The sequence below is a fragment of the Rhinatrema bivittatum genome, chromosome 7 (genome assembly GCF_901001135.1).
Source record: "Rhinatrema bivittatum chromosome 7, aRhiBiv1.1, whole genome shotgun sequence".
Lineage (NCBI taxonomy): Eukaryota > Metazoa > Chordata > Amphibia > Gymnophiona > Rhinatrematidae > Rhinatrema > Rhinatrema bivittatum.
The window spans coordinates 35,003,480-35,018,137 of record NC_042621.1 but is presented as its reverse complement, the minus strand read 5'-3'; the positions used below and the strand labels follow the sequence as shown (position 1 = coordinate 35,018,137).

General features: G+C 45.4%; 1 protein-coding gene across 1 annotated transcript in view; it reads right to left on the bottom strand.

Annotated features, from left to right (window-relative positions):
* Positions 1–405: 405 nt before the first annotated feature.
* CDH16 (cadherin 16) overlaps positions 406–14,658 on the bottom strand; it is a 469,853-nt gene continuing 455,600 nt past the window's right edge. The window contains exons 21-22 of the mRNA XM_029610660.1: positions 2,754–2,870; positions 406–1,448 (exon numbers count right to left, since the gene is read on the bottom strand). Of these exons, the coding sequence (XP_029466520.1) occupies positions 1,348–1,448; positions 2,754–2,870 (218 nt within the window). The 3' untranslated portion in view covers positions 406–1,347. The remainder of the gene's footprint in view (positions 1,449–2,753; positions 2,871–14,658) is intronic.

The window sequence follows — 14,658 nt, the reverse complement described above, 5'->3', positions numbered from 1 at the left end:
GATTTGGCCAACATTCTCTCCACCTAGCATGTTGTTGCCCAGGTAGAGTGTCCATCAAGCTAGGTAGAGAGAACGTTGCCCAAACCACTTCTTGGAGTGAGCGTCCTCACTCTGACGGCCAGCAAATCTGCACTAGAGACCACTGTTCTGTCCGTAGGTCTCATGTGGAATGCGAAAGTGGCCCCCCAAACCCCCGACGCTCATACCTAATCCCCACCCCGAGTTAGTAGGTAGCCCTCCCATAGGGATTGAAATACCTATGTAGGGCATAGGCACTATAGTAAGGCTCTCTCTCGGGACTATCGTGGCAACTGGCAAATATCGTGCACCGCGATAAAAGACTGAAAGAATCATCGTGCAGTGGGAAAACATCGCGTGCGGCGCTAATGTTTTCGCGAATGGCGAAAACATCGCCGCACGCGATGTTTCCCCACTGCACGAAAGAAGCCTCATTTGCATTGGTAACGCCCCCTAATGCATTACCAATGCGATATTGGAAAATAAGGCCCTAAGTGTCTTAGCTAGAGCAATGGTAAAAATATTTCTCTGTCATATACATTAACATTGCTTAAGCAGTGAACAGCAAGCACTGCTATCCTGTAAGCTATTCCTGATTAAAAAAAGAAAATATGTGCACACACGATGAAGAGATGGCAACAGGAACATGGTAACAGCTCCAAGAAGGTGTTGAATTAGTACAAGTTTGAAACATGTGAGCAGTTTTGCCAGTCATCAAGACTTTAAACCTTTTCATGATTTTTTCTTTTTTAGTACTTTTTTAGGTAACTGAATTATAAATGCCTATGAGATATAAGCAAATGTTCAATAGCTTGGGATATGACCTTGACAACTGGCGCTGTGGATCTCAGTTTTCAAACTTGGGCTAATTCAGCCCCTTTGCGAGTAGCATTTCTATGTTTTTATTTATTTATTTTGAGTTTGGTAGTTTCCTCTCGGGGCTGAGATCTGCTGCCTTGAGCCTTCATTTGAAGCTGCCCAAGGATTTTTCCCCCGAGTTTATAATCCCTTCTCCCCCTATTTGCTCAGCTCAGTCATTGAAGCAACCATCCTCAGCTGGCGGGGGGGGGGGGGAGGGGAATGATCTAGAAAATATGAAACATTTCTGGTAGTTACAAATGAAGGCTCACAGTGCTACAACCCAGTAGAGAACAGTTCTAGGTGAGCTGGAATCTGAAAAACAGCGGAAGGAAATTGCCAGGCCAAAAAAAATCTACGTAACCATGAAGGCACATTGAAGATTATAAAAGATGACAATTATATTAAAGGTTCCATACAAAAGAAGGGTTTTGTTAGGCAGGCAATATCTGAAAAAAATCCCCAACGATTTCATACTGCAGACTGCAGAGGAACTGTGTCCGTTGTCCTCATCTTCTTTTTGTTATTTCCCAGGAGAAAGAGTCGTCCAAAGATTATGAGCAAGAAGAAACCTAGCCCAAAAAAACCCAGACAGACAGTTAAAAAAAAATACATTGATAAGGTTTTTGCTTGTCCTTCTAGATAAACTCAGGGAGGAAGGAATGTGGCTTATATTTAAGATGAAAGAAAATGTCAGAAGTAATATAGCAGGAAAACTTCTGGGACTCTTAACTTCACATCTGACCCTAATTTTGGGTAACCGTCAACCTGCCTGTGTCTCAGGGTAGGTAACTGGATAACAACACAGTGGACCAAACCATAATCTTTCATTCCCTGAACAAAGCCATCTGTCCCAGAGTTACCTTTATTTATGTTTCTGATGCACTTTAGATACAAAGTTTGTTGGAAAATCGTTTGGGAGAAATGCACAACTGTTTGTGCAGTAACAGGTAGACTTTTAAAGAAGCGCGCACGCGCACACATGGACACACCAATTTTATAATATGCGCGCACATGTTATAAAATTGTTGGGCCGTGTGCACATTCGCGCCGGATTTTCTAATCCGCATGTGCAGGTGGCGCACACAATTCCAGCACTGCAACACATCCTGGCCTTCCCCAGTTCCCTCCCAGTTTGCTCCAAGTAAGGAGCGGACTGGGAGGGAACTTTCCTACCCCCTTATCTAACCTTCCTTCCCTTTCCCCTCTCCTCCCCACCCCTATCCCTATCCTATCTAATCCCTGTTTTGTTTCTTTTTACCTTTTGCTCCTCAACAGGAGCAAAAGGTAAAAAGCTGTGCATGCCCCCCAGCACAGCGGCAAATGACCACTATACCAGCTGCCTCCAGCCCTGCCCCTCCCCATCACGCAGACCGCCCTCTCTGCTCCCCCCCCCCCGACCATCCCTTTATCTGGGCCCGGCACTTCGGTATGTAACAAGGGTTTTGCGCTTGGCTGGGCGCTTTTAAGATGTGTGCAGCACGTACAAGGCCCAGCCATGCGCGTAACCCCCAGTTTTCACACCCGCGGGGGAATAAAAATTTGGCCGTAAATGTTCCAAGTCTACCTTCATCTGAATGAGAGATGTTTTTTTGCTGCAAGCTCAAGAGTGGTCCTTTTCAGAGCATAAGGAAAATGCAGGTTTGCTGACTTCATTCCCCATTATGGAAGCAACCATTTGCCTTCCATTTCCCATAGAATCTGGCACATTTCATCTCTAACATAGCAAGAAGTTGAAGCATGAATCAACTACTGACCCTATGCAAGCCACATGCTAATGCTAAAAACACCTTACCATCATCATTATTACTTCTGCTGTTATAATTACAGGGTTACAAAATCTGGCAATATAATCTCTCTCTTTATGATGCCCTTACCTATAGCTCCCAGGGTGCCAACTATGATGCTGACTGCTGAAAAGACTGTGGGCATCCCGTCCATCCTCCCAACCTCTCTCAAGCAGTACCCTGCAGCAGTGCACGTACAGATAGTTACTGGGGCCGAAAGAAAGAAAGAAAAGAATCAATACTTGCTTGTCCACTCAGTCCCCTGAAAGAAATACAAAATACCAGACCCTTCAAAAATGTAGTGTTAGAAAAATGTTTGCAGCACATAAAAGAGCACAGCAAAAAATAAAAGAGCATCAAGCTCACAAATCAGCTTGCCGGCTCAGTCTGAAATAACATTTCATTTCATGCAATTTCAGAAAGGGAAACAACTGCACAGAAAAAAACTGTGCAAGCAAATTATTTTTGTGCAAAGCACAAAGGCACTTTAGCCCAACTTTTATTGCATCACTCTTTGTGGAAGATTTTACTTGCACAAATTTTTCCCTTCTTCAAGTGGGAGGAAATTAAATCCTTGGCCAAAACATGTGATGTTTTAAAAAAGTGCAAGCAAACTAACTTGCAGGACTTTTGCATTTTTCTGTCCTATTTTTTACTCAAAATGTAAATATGGGCCAAAGTTTGTAGGTGTTGGGCGTCCCGGCCACATTGGTGCCGCAGTCGGGCCTGCTCACCTCGCGCTACCCTCCACCAGTTCCAGCCTTGTCGCAGCCACCAGCTCCTGTCATCCCCGACGCTCTCCCCAGCATCTTTGGCCTACTCCATGCCACAGGCCTCTCAATGGAGCTCCCGTAGGGGCTCCGCATCTTCCAGCTCCTCAGCCCCGCCCCTAGGCGCACGCGCGGCCGACGTCGCGGCTTTTAAAGGGCCAAGCGCGGGAAACCCAGCTCGGACGCATCCCAATGACATCATACAACCCCAGTATTTAAGGCAAGGCTCTGTCCCCAGAAACTCGGTGTTTCTAGTTTGCCTGATCCTTGTTCCAGTGTCTCCTTGTTCCAGCATCTCTGTGTCTCAGTATTCCTGTGGTCCTCCGTGTCTGTTGTGACCGTCGGTCTGCGGCGGCTTCGCCCCGCCTACCTTATTCTTCTTGTGGCTCCTTCTGCTCACCTCAGACTACTGGCTGCCACAGCGTCTGTCTGCCGACCTCCCCGGCGTCCCCGGACTGGCTTTGGTGCTGCTTCCCGCCATGCTCCTCCAAGATACTATAGGGCGTGCGTGCGCATGCCGCCCTCATCTTTATTTCCTCGTTGGTGCGAACCTCAGGGGCGTCCCCCTAAAATGACATCATGCTGCCCGAATATTTAAGCCTACAACTTTTGCTAGTTATTCGAGTTAGTAACGGACTCCTTACGGACTCTTTCCGGACTTCTCCGGATGGGATTCGCTCTCCGTACCGAAGCTACTCTGCCACTCCAGCGTTATCTGGAACTCTTATTGCTAATGGGGTACCCACTCCTCGGGGGCCTCGTCTGCTTCTTTCAGGTGCTATCAGGAAACCAGTACTCACTCCTCGAGGGCCCATGTTCCCTGAGTCGCTGCCTGCATCTACAACCCTTTCTACTTGGAAGACCTCACTAACAGTTTCCATCTGTGAGTACAACTACCATCTATTCCACAGTACTGCTTCCCTGGATCCAAGTACTCGCTCCTCGAGGGCCTGCCCTCTGTTCCAGTGCCAGACCTCTCATCTAGTGGAATCGCTGTGTGAGTACAATACCACTGAGTCTCTCTACTCTAAGGGATCAGGTACTCGCTCCTCGAGGGCCTGCTCTCCCTGTCTCGGAGCTTCTCCTATTCTACCTGGGATTCTGTATGTTTCTCACTGTGTACTCATAACTCTCAGTCTCTTTCCACTACAGCACAGCCAAGCAGAGGATTTGCTGTTCCAGCATCCTGTGGGATACTTGCTCAGCCGGGCTCAACATCTACTACTCACTACTGCCACCTCTGGTGGTTTCCAATACTGTTTAAATAAAGATTCAATCTGTGTTTGTGTGTCCAGAGTCTAGCCTGACACCGTGGTCCCTCACGGGACTGCCCCCCGTGGGCGTGGTCAGCTTCCACAGTGTCCAAGGATCCACCCAAACATCAATAACCATAACAGATTGCTAACTCCATGGATCCGGTGCAGCTCAATGCCTTGCAGCCATCCCAGGCCTGGCCCTGCGCATTGCTGAACAACAAGACACATTGGAGTAACTCACTATTGCGTTTCATCAGCTGCATGCACAGAAGAATCAAGACTCTACTTCCAGTAATGAAGGTCAGTTACCTGACGTAACTGTAAAGACTATTGTGCCTCTTGCTGCTCCAGTTCAATTCTCTGGAGAGATTCAAAGAACTAGAGGCTTCTTAAACCAGTGCTGCATGCATTTTGCATTACAACCCTCTCACTTCCCTACAGTCTACGCCAAGACTACTTACATTCTATCTTATCTTGATGGAAGGGCCTTGTCTTGGGTTTCCTCGCTGTGGGAACGCAAAGATCCTATACTCCAGGATATTGACAGATTTATGGACTTGTTCAAATCCGTTTTTGATGATCCTGCCCGACACACTGTTGCTGGTTCTGCTTTGGTGGACCTGAAGCAAGGCAACCGACTACTGGCTGATTTTGCTATAGAGTTCAAGACTCTTGCTACTGAATTACTTTGGGACCCTAGATGGCTGAAAACCCTCTTCTTCAGAGGTTTGGATTCCCGCTTGAAGGATGACATGGCCGCTCGTGAGACACCTGACTCGCTGGATGAGCTAGTGGCCTTAGCTACTAGAATTGATCACCGGCTTCGTGATAAGGTGCAAGAACTCAAGCCTGGTAAAGGACCTGTTCAGAAAGAAGTTCGTGCTAAGCCTGCACTCAGGATGATTCCTGTAATGCCTGTTGCCAGTGGTGATGAACCAATACAACTTGGTCGCAGTCACCTGACATCCAAAGAGAGAAGACTTCAGAAGAGGACTGGTCTGTGCATGTATTGTGGACAAGCTGGTCATGCAGTCCAAATATGCCCCATCTGTCCGGGAAATGGACGGGCCCAAGTCCTGCGAGAGGACTTTTCTTAGGCCTCCGCTCTCTCTCCCTATCTCTGATCTGTGGACCATTGGAATTCCAAACTCTTGCCCTGGTGGACTCAGAGGCAATTTTATTCTATGACGACTTGTGGAACATTTGAGGATTTCCCTCACCATGTTGAAGATTCCACTACTCCTATCGTCTATTCACGGAGAGCCGTTACCAGGTGATGTTACCAGTTGTACCGAACCGGTAGTCCTTCGCGCCGGAGCCCTCCATACTGAGTCAATTTCCTTCTTTGGGTTAGAGAAGGCCATGCACCCTATCGTTCTGGGGTTACCCTGGTTGCAGCTGCACATGCCACAATTCAACTGGGCTACATTGGAACTCTTCCGTTGGAGCCCAGAATGTCATGGCAAATGCCTAAAGGAGGTCTCTCCTATTCTCTGCATGCCTACAACTCCAGTGATGCCAGGGCTGCTGCCTCAGTACGCATCATTCCATGATGTTTTCTCCAAAGAAGCTGCTGACATCCTTCCGCCACATAGATCTTATGACTGTGCCATAAGACTGAAACCTAATGCTGAACCTCCTAAGGGACATGTCTACCCACTGTCAGTGGTAGAGAACAAGGCATGTCCGAGTACATTGAGGAAAAGTTGCAAAAAGGTTTCATTAGACCGTCTAAGTCTCCTGTGGGTGCAGGCTTCTTCTTCGTGGGGAAGAAGGAAGGTTCTCTGCATCCTTGTATCGACTATCGAGGTCTGAACGAGATCACGATTAAAGACCGATATCCCTTACCTCTGATCTCAGAGCTGTTTGATTGACTTCAAGGAGCCAAGATATTCTCGAAACTTGACCTAAAGGGAGCCTATAACTTGGTTCGCATTCGCAACTGCGATAAGTGGAAAACAGCCTTCAACACTTGAAATGGCCATTTCCAATATTTGGTAATGCCCTTCGGCCTGTGCAACGCTCCCGCTGTGTTTCAGAACATGATGAACGACATTCTGTGGGACCTGCTGTACAAAAATGTTTACCTAGATGACATCCTGATATTCTCACAGGATATGCCTACTCATCTAGCAGATGTCAAGCAAGTATTTCTGAGACTTCGAGAACACTGCCTCTACGCCAAGCTGTCAAAGTGCGAATTTCATAAAAATTCTGTGCCTTTCCTTGGCTATATAGTATCAAAACAAGGCTTCCGGATGGATCCCCAAAAATTAGAGAGTATCTAGAATTGGTCTCAACCTACCAGTCTGAAGGCCCTGAGATGATTTTTGGGGTTCACAAATTACTATATAAGCTTTATAAAGAACTACTCTTCTTTAACTGTGCCCTTAACAGCAATGACACAGAAAGGGGCCAATGCTTCTAAATGGTCTGCAGAGGCCATTTCCGCATTCGAGGAATTAAAGATTGTCTTTTCGACTGAGCCATGTCTACGTCACCCGGACCCCAATAGACCCTTCATCGTGGAGGTTGACACTTCAGATGTTGGAGGAGGGACCGTGTTAAGCCAAACCGGAGATTCTAAGGCCTTACACATCCCTGCTCTTTCTTCTTGCGGCACTTTTCTCCTGCAGAGAAGAACTATGGGATCAGAGATAAAGAGCTCCTGGCTATTAAACTGGCATTCAAGGAATGGCGGCCTTGGCTCGAAGGCGCCCCAACATCAAATTACCGTATTCATGGACCACAAGAATCTAGAGTATCTCCGTCATGCGCAACATCTTAACCACAGACAAGCCAGATGGTCCTTGTTTTTAATTGCTTTGACTTCATGCTCAAATATTGCCCCGGAGACAAGAATACCAGAACTGATGCCCTGTCACGCTCTTTCCTCTCTGAGGATGTTCCTGAAGAACCTCAGTACATCATCGACCCGAAGAAAGTCATCTTGGCGACTACCCATTGGGTGCCTGCCGGTAAAACAATTGTGCCAAAACACCTCAGAAAGAAACTTCTATACTGGGCTCATGATTCCAAGCTGGCTGGCCATCCTGGTCAACGCCGTACCCTGCTGAAATTACAGAAGTACTATTGGTGGCCTAATATCAAGGAAGACACATACTCCTATGTAGCATCATGCTCCAACTGTGCCAAACATAAGGCTACTTCTGGTCAGCCTTGGAGATTGCTACAACCGCTGCCAGCTCCGGAACAGCCATGGACTCACATCACTACTGACTTTGTAGTTGATTTACCTCTTTCTGGAGGAATGAATACCATCTGGGTCACAGTTGAGCGCTTGAGCAAGATGGCTCATTTCGTGGCACTGCCTGGCTTACCCTCAGCCTTGGAGCTTGCGAAGCTCTTCATTGCACACATCTTTCGCCTTCACGGCCTACCGAAGCACATAGTCTCGGATAGAGGATCTCAATTCACGGCAAGATTCTGGAAGGCTTTGTGTAAGCTATTTGACATCTCTCTGGATTATACATCTGCCTATCATCCACAATCAAATGGCCAAACTGAAAGGATGAATAGGACCCTGAAACAGTTCATTCGGGCCTATGTGAGTTGCCATCAGAATAACTGGGCTGAGCCGTTACCATGGGCTGAATTCGCCATTAATTCACATCCAGCATCATCCACTGGATCAACACCTTTTGAAATGGAATATGGACGTTTACCTTCACCGCCACTTCCACTGAAGCTCTCAGTGTCGTCCCCAGCAGCTCAATCCACTGCTGATGATATCCATCAACTATGGACTCAGACTAAAGAAATGCTAATTAAAGCGGGTGATCGAGCAAAGAAGTCCTACGACGCTCACCATTCTAAAGTGCCTGTGTTTCAACCTGGTGACAAAGTCTGGCTATCCACTAAGCATCTGAGACTAAATTTACCCTCCACTCAATTTGCTCCTCGCTACGTTGGACCATTTCCAATCCTCCGACGTCTTGGCAACATTATATACAGTCTGAAGCTACCGCCTGGATTGAAAATCCACAACGCATTCCACGTTTCACTTCTGAAACTACTCATTCTCAGTGAGTTCTCATCCAAGTCTCCTGAACCATCTTCTATGAATGCAGAAGAAGACCTAGAATACAAGGTCGAAGTCATTCTAGATGTAAGAAGACGTGGCAAGACTTGGGAATACCTTCTGTCTTGGGAAGGTTACGGCCCCGAAGAAAATTCTTGGGAGCCGATGGCTAATATCCTAGATAAAGAGATGCTTCATCAGTTTCACCAGATGCATCCTCGGAAATCAAGACCTGGTATAAGAGTTGGAGTCTGCCCTTTGAAGGGGGGTACTGTTGCGACCGTCGGTTTGTGATGGCTTTGCCCCGCCTACCTTCTTGCGGCTCCTCCTGCTCACCTCGGACTACTGGCTGCCGCGGAGTCTGTCTGCCGACCTCTCCGGCGTCCCCGGACCGGCTTTGGTGCTGCTTTCCGACATGCTCCTCCAAGGTACCATAGGGCGCGCGCCCACATGCCGCCCTCATCTTTATTTCCTCGTTGGCGCGAACCTCAAGGGCGTCCCCCTGAGATGACGTCATACTGCCTGGATATTTAAGCCTACAACTTTTGCTAGCTAATCGAGTTAGCAACGGACTCCTTACAGACTCTTTCCGGACTCCTTACCGGAATTCTATGGATGGGATTCGCTCTCCGTACTGAAGTACTCTGCCACTCCAGCATTATCTGGAACCCTTATTGCTAACGGGGTACCCGCTCCTCGGGGGCCTCTTCTGCTTCTTTCAGGTGCTATCAAGAAACTGGTACTTGCTCCTCGAGGGCCCATGTTCCCTGAGTCGCTGCCTGCATCTACAACCCTTTCTACTTGGAAGACCTCACTAACAGTTTCCATCTGTGAGTACAACTACCATCTATTCCACAGTACTGCTTCCCTGGAACCAGGTACTCGCTCCTAGAGGGCCTGCCCTCTGTTCCAGTGCCAGACCTCTCGTCTAGTGGAATCGCTGTGTGAGTACAATACCACTGAGTCTCTCTACTCTAAGGGATCAGGTACTCACTCCTTGAGGGCCTGCACTCCCTGTCTTGGAGCTTCTCCTATTCTGCCTGGGACTCTGTATGTTTCTCACTGTGTACTCATAACTCTCAGTCTCTTTCCACTACAACACAGCCAAGCAGAGGATTCACTGTTCCAGCGTCCTGTGGGATATTCACCCAGCCGAGCTCAACATCTACTACTCACTACTGCCACCTCTGGTGGTTTCCAATACTGTTTAAATAAAGATTCAATCTGTGTTTGTGTGTCCAGAGTCTAGCCTGATACCGTGGTCCCTCACGGAACTGCCCCCCATGAGCGTGGTCAGCTGCCACAGTGTCCAAGGATCCACCCAAATATCAATAACAATAACAGTATCTTCCAGCGTTTGTCCTGTTCCCGCTCCTCATTCCCTGGTAGTACTCTTCGGACTGATTCTTGGTACTGACCTCTGCTTGCCTGACCACGACTGACCGCTGCCTGGACCTGACCTTTGCCTGCCTTTCTTTTTTATAATTCTTTAATTTATTGCTTTACAAATAATTACAGCAAATAACACATTTACAGTTGCAATTAAATAGTAACTGAATAACATCCTTCTTCATGAATAAATGATATGACCTTATCAATTTTAACTATTTCAGTTACTATTACTTTTCATACGGTAAATCAAAGTGAAATCTTTCCTTATAAAGCAGTTATTAAACAGGTAATAATGTATAGTTTAGGAAAATATGCATTATCAATGACCCAATTACTAATTTAATTACCGGTAATTACACTGCTTAAAAGGCCCTTGAGATCATCTGATCTGTAAATGAATAGTTCTTACGATCCATTTTAATTATGCATCTACATGGATATCTGAGAATAAAATACCCTCCTCCCTATCCAGAATCTCTTTCTTCAGGAGTAAAAATTTCTTTCTACGTAATTGAGTTGGTTTTATAAGGTCAGGAAAGATCCATACCTTTTGACCATAAAAAGTCTTTAATCGATTCCGAAAGAAATTTTTCATGATATTATCTCTGTCTGTTATAAATGCGAACTGAATTAACAGAGTTCCACGTTTTTTAACTTCTAAATCTTCTTGAGAGTTTTGCAATAAGTCAGTTAGTTACAATGAACTACTTTTACTTAACTTTAATTCTGCTGTTTCCTTTACTCTCTGCTCTTCATCACTTATTGCCAATGCTTGTTCTAACTCCTTTTGCTTTACTCCTATATAAAAAGCTCTGACTATGACTGGTACACATTTTTCTGGAATTTTCAATATTTGTATTACATATTCTCTAAATAGTTCCAGAGGATCCATCTTTTTTATAATGGGAAAATTATTAACCCTCAAATTTAATGATCTAACCAAGTTTTCAAGATTTTCCATCCTCCTATTAACCTCCCCTTCAACATTTATTTGAAGATTTTGAATCTTTTCTATCTGTGAAACACGCTTAACTAGTTCGTTCACTTCTTTTCTTTGATCTTCTAATTTTGCTCTATTTTGTACAGAGGAACTAGTAGTACTCATTACAACTTCAGTCAATTTATTAATTGACATGTCTAGTTTAACCATATAGTTCCACAAACTTTCTAAAGTTATGTTAGCTGGTTTCCTCAGCTGAATATCTGATTTAATTACTACTTCAATATTATTTTCTTTAATAGGGTTGGTCAAAAATAGGGTACTAGTTTCTCTTGGAATAACATTAGGATCCAAAATGTTCATCTGTAATATGTCTTGAGTCATTAATTCAGATGATTCTAATACTTCAATAAATTGTTGCTTAGGTACATCTCCTGAGTCCAGAGGTCTCAAGCTTGCTTCTTTCAGATTCCCTGGAGTCTTTGGGGTGAATCTCCCCCCCCCCCCCCCCATTCCAGGTGGTGATGGTGCAACCGGTGCCCCTGGGCTTAATGATGTTTCTTCGACCCAGGGAGATGTATTCCACTCTAATACATTTCCCACAGCAGTCAACAATAAGGGGGTATTTTGTGATGAGTCTAACCATTCATAGAATGGTTAGACTCATCACAAAATGATGAGTGTGTACTTAACGCTCCGGCGTAAGTTCCTGTTCACCGACGTGATATCTTTGATGAGCGGCGGTATATAAAAAAAAATTATAAATAAATAAATAAATAAATAAATAGAAACATAGAAACGACGGCAGAAGAAGACCAAACGGCCCATCCAGTCTGCCAAGCAAGCTTCGCACTTTTTTTTTTTTCTCATACTTATCTGTTACTCTTGGCTCTTAATAACCTTTTGGTTCTATTTCCCTTCCACCCCCACCATTAATGAAGAGAGCAGTGTTGGAACTGCATCTAAGTGAAATATCTAGCTTAATTAGTTAGGGGTAGTAACCGCTGCAATAATCAAGCTACACCCATGCTTATTTGTTTACTCAGGCTATGTAATTCAGTCCTTGTTGGTTGTTGTCTGTATACAGATCCACATTTCTTCATTCCCCCTGCTGCTGAAGCAGAGAATTATGCTGGATATGCATTGAAAGTGAAGTATCAGACTTTCTCCCCTGCCGTTGAAGCAGAGAGCTATGCTGGATATGCGTGAAGTATCAGACTTTCTCCCCTGCCGTTGAAGCAGAGAGCTATGCTGTTGAAAGTGAAGTATCAGGCTTATTTGGTTTGGGATAGTAACTGCCATAACAAGCAAGCTACTCCCCACTTTTTTGTGAATGCAAATCCTTTTTTCCACATTTCCTCTTGTCGTTGAAGCTTAGAGCAATGTTGGAGTCGCATTAACTGTGTGTATGCTTATTGAATAAGGGTATTATCTCCAGGCAGTAGCCGTCATTCCCGCGAGCCACCCACTCTTCATTCACGTCCTCTAGATTTTGGAGATACATTTCTTTGTCCTGATTCTATTGTCACCCCACTTGAAGGCCTTAACTTGGCCTTCCTTTTAGTGTGTGGCATATTATCACAGGAAACACTTAAAAAATATCTGATGGAATAATGCAAATACTTTACAAAATATTTCACTTTTGGAGGCTGATAAGAGAAAGCAACTAATAAAGTTATCCTACCTGGAATGGATTTAAAATATTAAGAGGAGAAATTATAGTCCATTATATGGCAGATCCGACAGAATCCCAGCGAAGCCTGGCAAAGCCCAGCTTCGCCGCACACTCCTTAAGCGCGTGCAGCTTTAGCAGCACGCCGGCGTCAGCTGCGCGCCTCAGGCAGCTCGTTTTTAAAGTCCACTTCCGGGTCTGGGTCCCACCTCTAAGACACGCCTCTCAGCATGTACTTCCAGCTGGAGATGATAATTTTACCATCGGAGTACTGCAACTTCACCCCAGGATTGCTCAGCTCAGGTAATAGTCAAACAGCTTCTCCTCTTCCTCGGTAAACCGGAGCTGGCAGCTCGTTTTTAAAGTCCACTTCCGGGTCTGGGTCCTGCCTCTAAGACACGCCTCTCAGTGTGTACTTCCAGCTGGAGATGATAATTTTACCGTCGGGGCGCTGCAACTTCACCCCCGGATTGCTCAACTCAGGTAATAGTCAAACAGCTTTTCCTCTGCCTTCCTTTCTGACCATGTTGACCGCTGCCTGGAACTGACCTCTGCCTGCCTGACGACATTGACCACTGCCTGGAACGGACCCTCGCTTACCTTGACTATGCTTGGACTGACCTTGGACCTCCTGACCCCCCCAAGCTGGCCAAAAGTTCTTTTTGGGCCGAACGAGCCTTCTGGCGCGAACTCGCCGGGAATCACGTGACGCCGGCGTCACTCGACGTGCCGCCGACGTCACATGCTTCTCGCCAAGGATTGCAGAAATGACGTCCTCACTCCTCGCTCGATCACCAGGGAGTTGTGGTAAGTCTGGGGGGGGGATTAAGGAGGGTGAGGGGGTTTAATTTTTTTTTTTTGCACATATGGACATATACCCAACTCATTTAATTTTTTTTATGTCCATATTGACCGCAAATGGGACCCCCTTTGGACATATGGACATATGGACATAAACTTTTGCTCTGCACATCCCTGTTAATAACCATTAATGGACTTCTCCTCCAAGAACTTATCCAAACCTTTTTTGAACCCAGCTACACTAACCACATCCTCTGGCAACAAATTCCAGAGCTTTATTGTGCGTTGAGTGAAAAAGAATTTTCTCCGACTAGTCTTAAATGTGCAACTTGCTAATTTCATGGAATGCCCCCTAGTCCTTCTATTATTCGAAAGTGTAAATAACCGAGTCACATCTACTCGTTCAAGACCTCTCATGATCTTAAAGACCTCTATCATATCCCACCTCAGCCGTCTCTTCTCCAAGCTGAACAGCCCTAACCTCTTCAGACTTTCCTTATAGGGGAGCTGTTCCATCCCCTTTATCATTTTGGTTGCCCTTCTCTGTAACTTCTCCATCGCAACTATATCTTTTTTGAGATGCGGCGACCAGAATTGTACACAGTATTCAAGCTGCGGTCTCACCATGAAGCGATACAGTGGCATTATGACATTTTTCATTCTATTAACCATTCCCTTCCTAATAATTCTTAACATTCTATTCGCTTTTTTGACTGCTGCAGCACACTGAGCTGACGATTTTAAAGTATTATCCACTATGTTGCCTAGATCGTTTTCCTGGGTGGTAGCTCCTAATATGGAACCTAACATCGTGTAACTACAGCAAGGTTTATTTTTCCCTATATGCAACACCTTGCACTTGTCCACATTAAATTTCAACTGCCATTTGGATGCCCAATCTTCCAGTCTTGCAAGGTCCTCCTGTAATATATCACAGTCTGCTTGTGATTTAACTACTCTGAATAATTTTGTATCATCCGCAAATTTGATAACCTCATTCGTCGTATTCCTTTCCAGATCATTTATATATATATATTGGCTCTCCACTGTGGCACTCCACTGTTTACCCTTTTCCATTGAGAAAATTGACCATTTAATCCTACTCTCTGCTTCCTGTCTTTT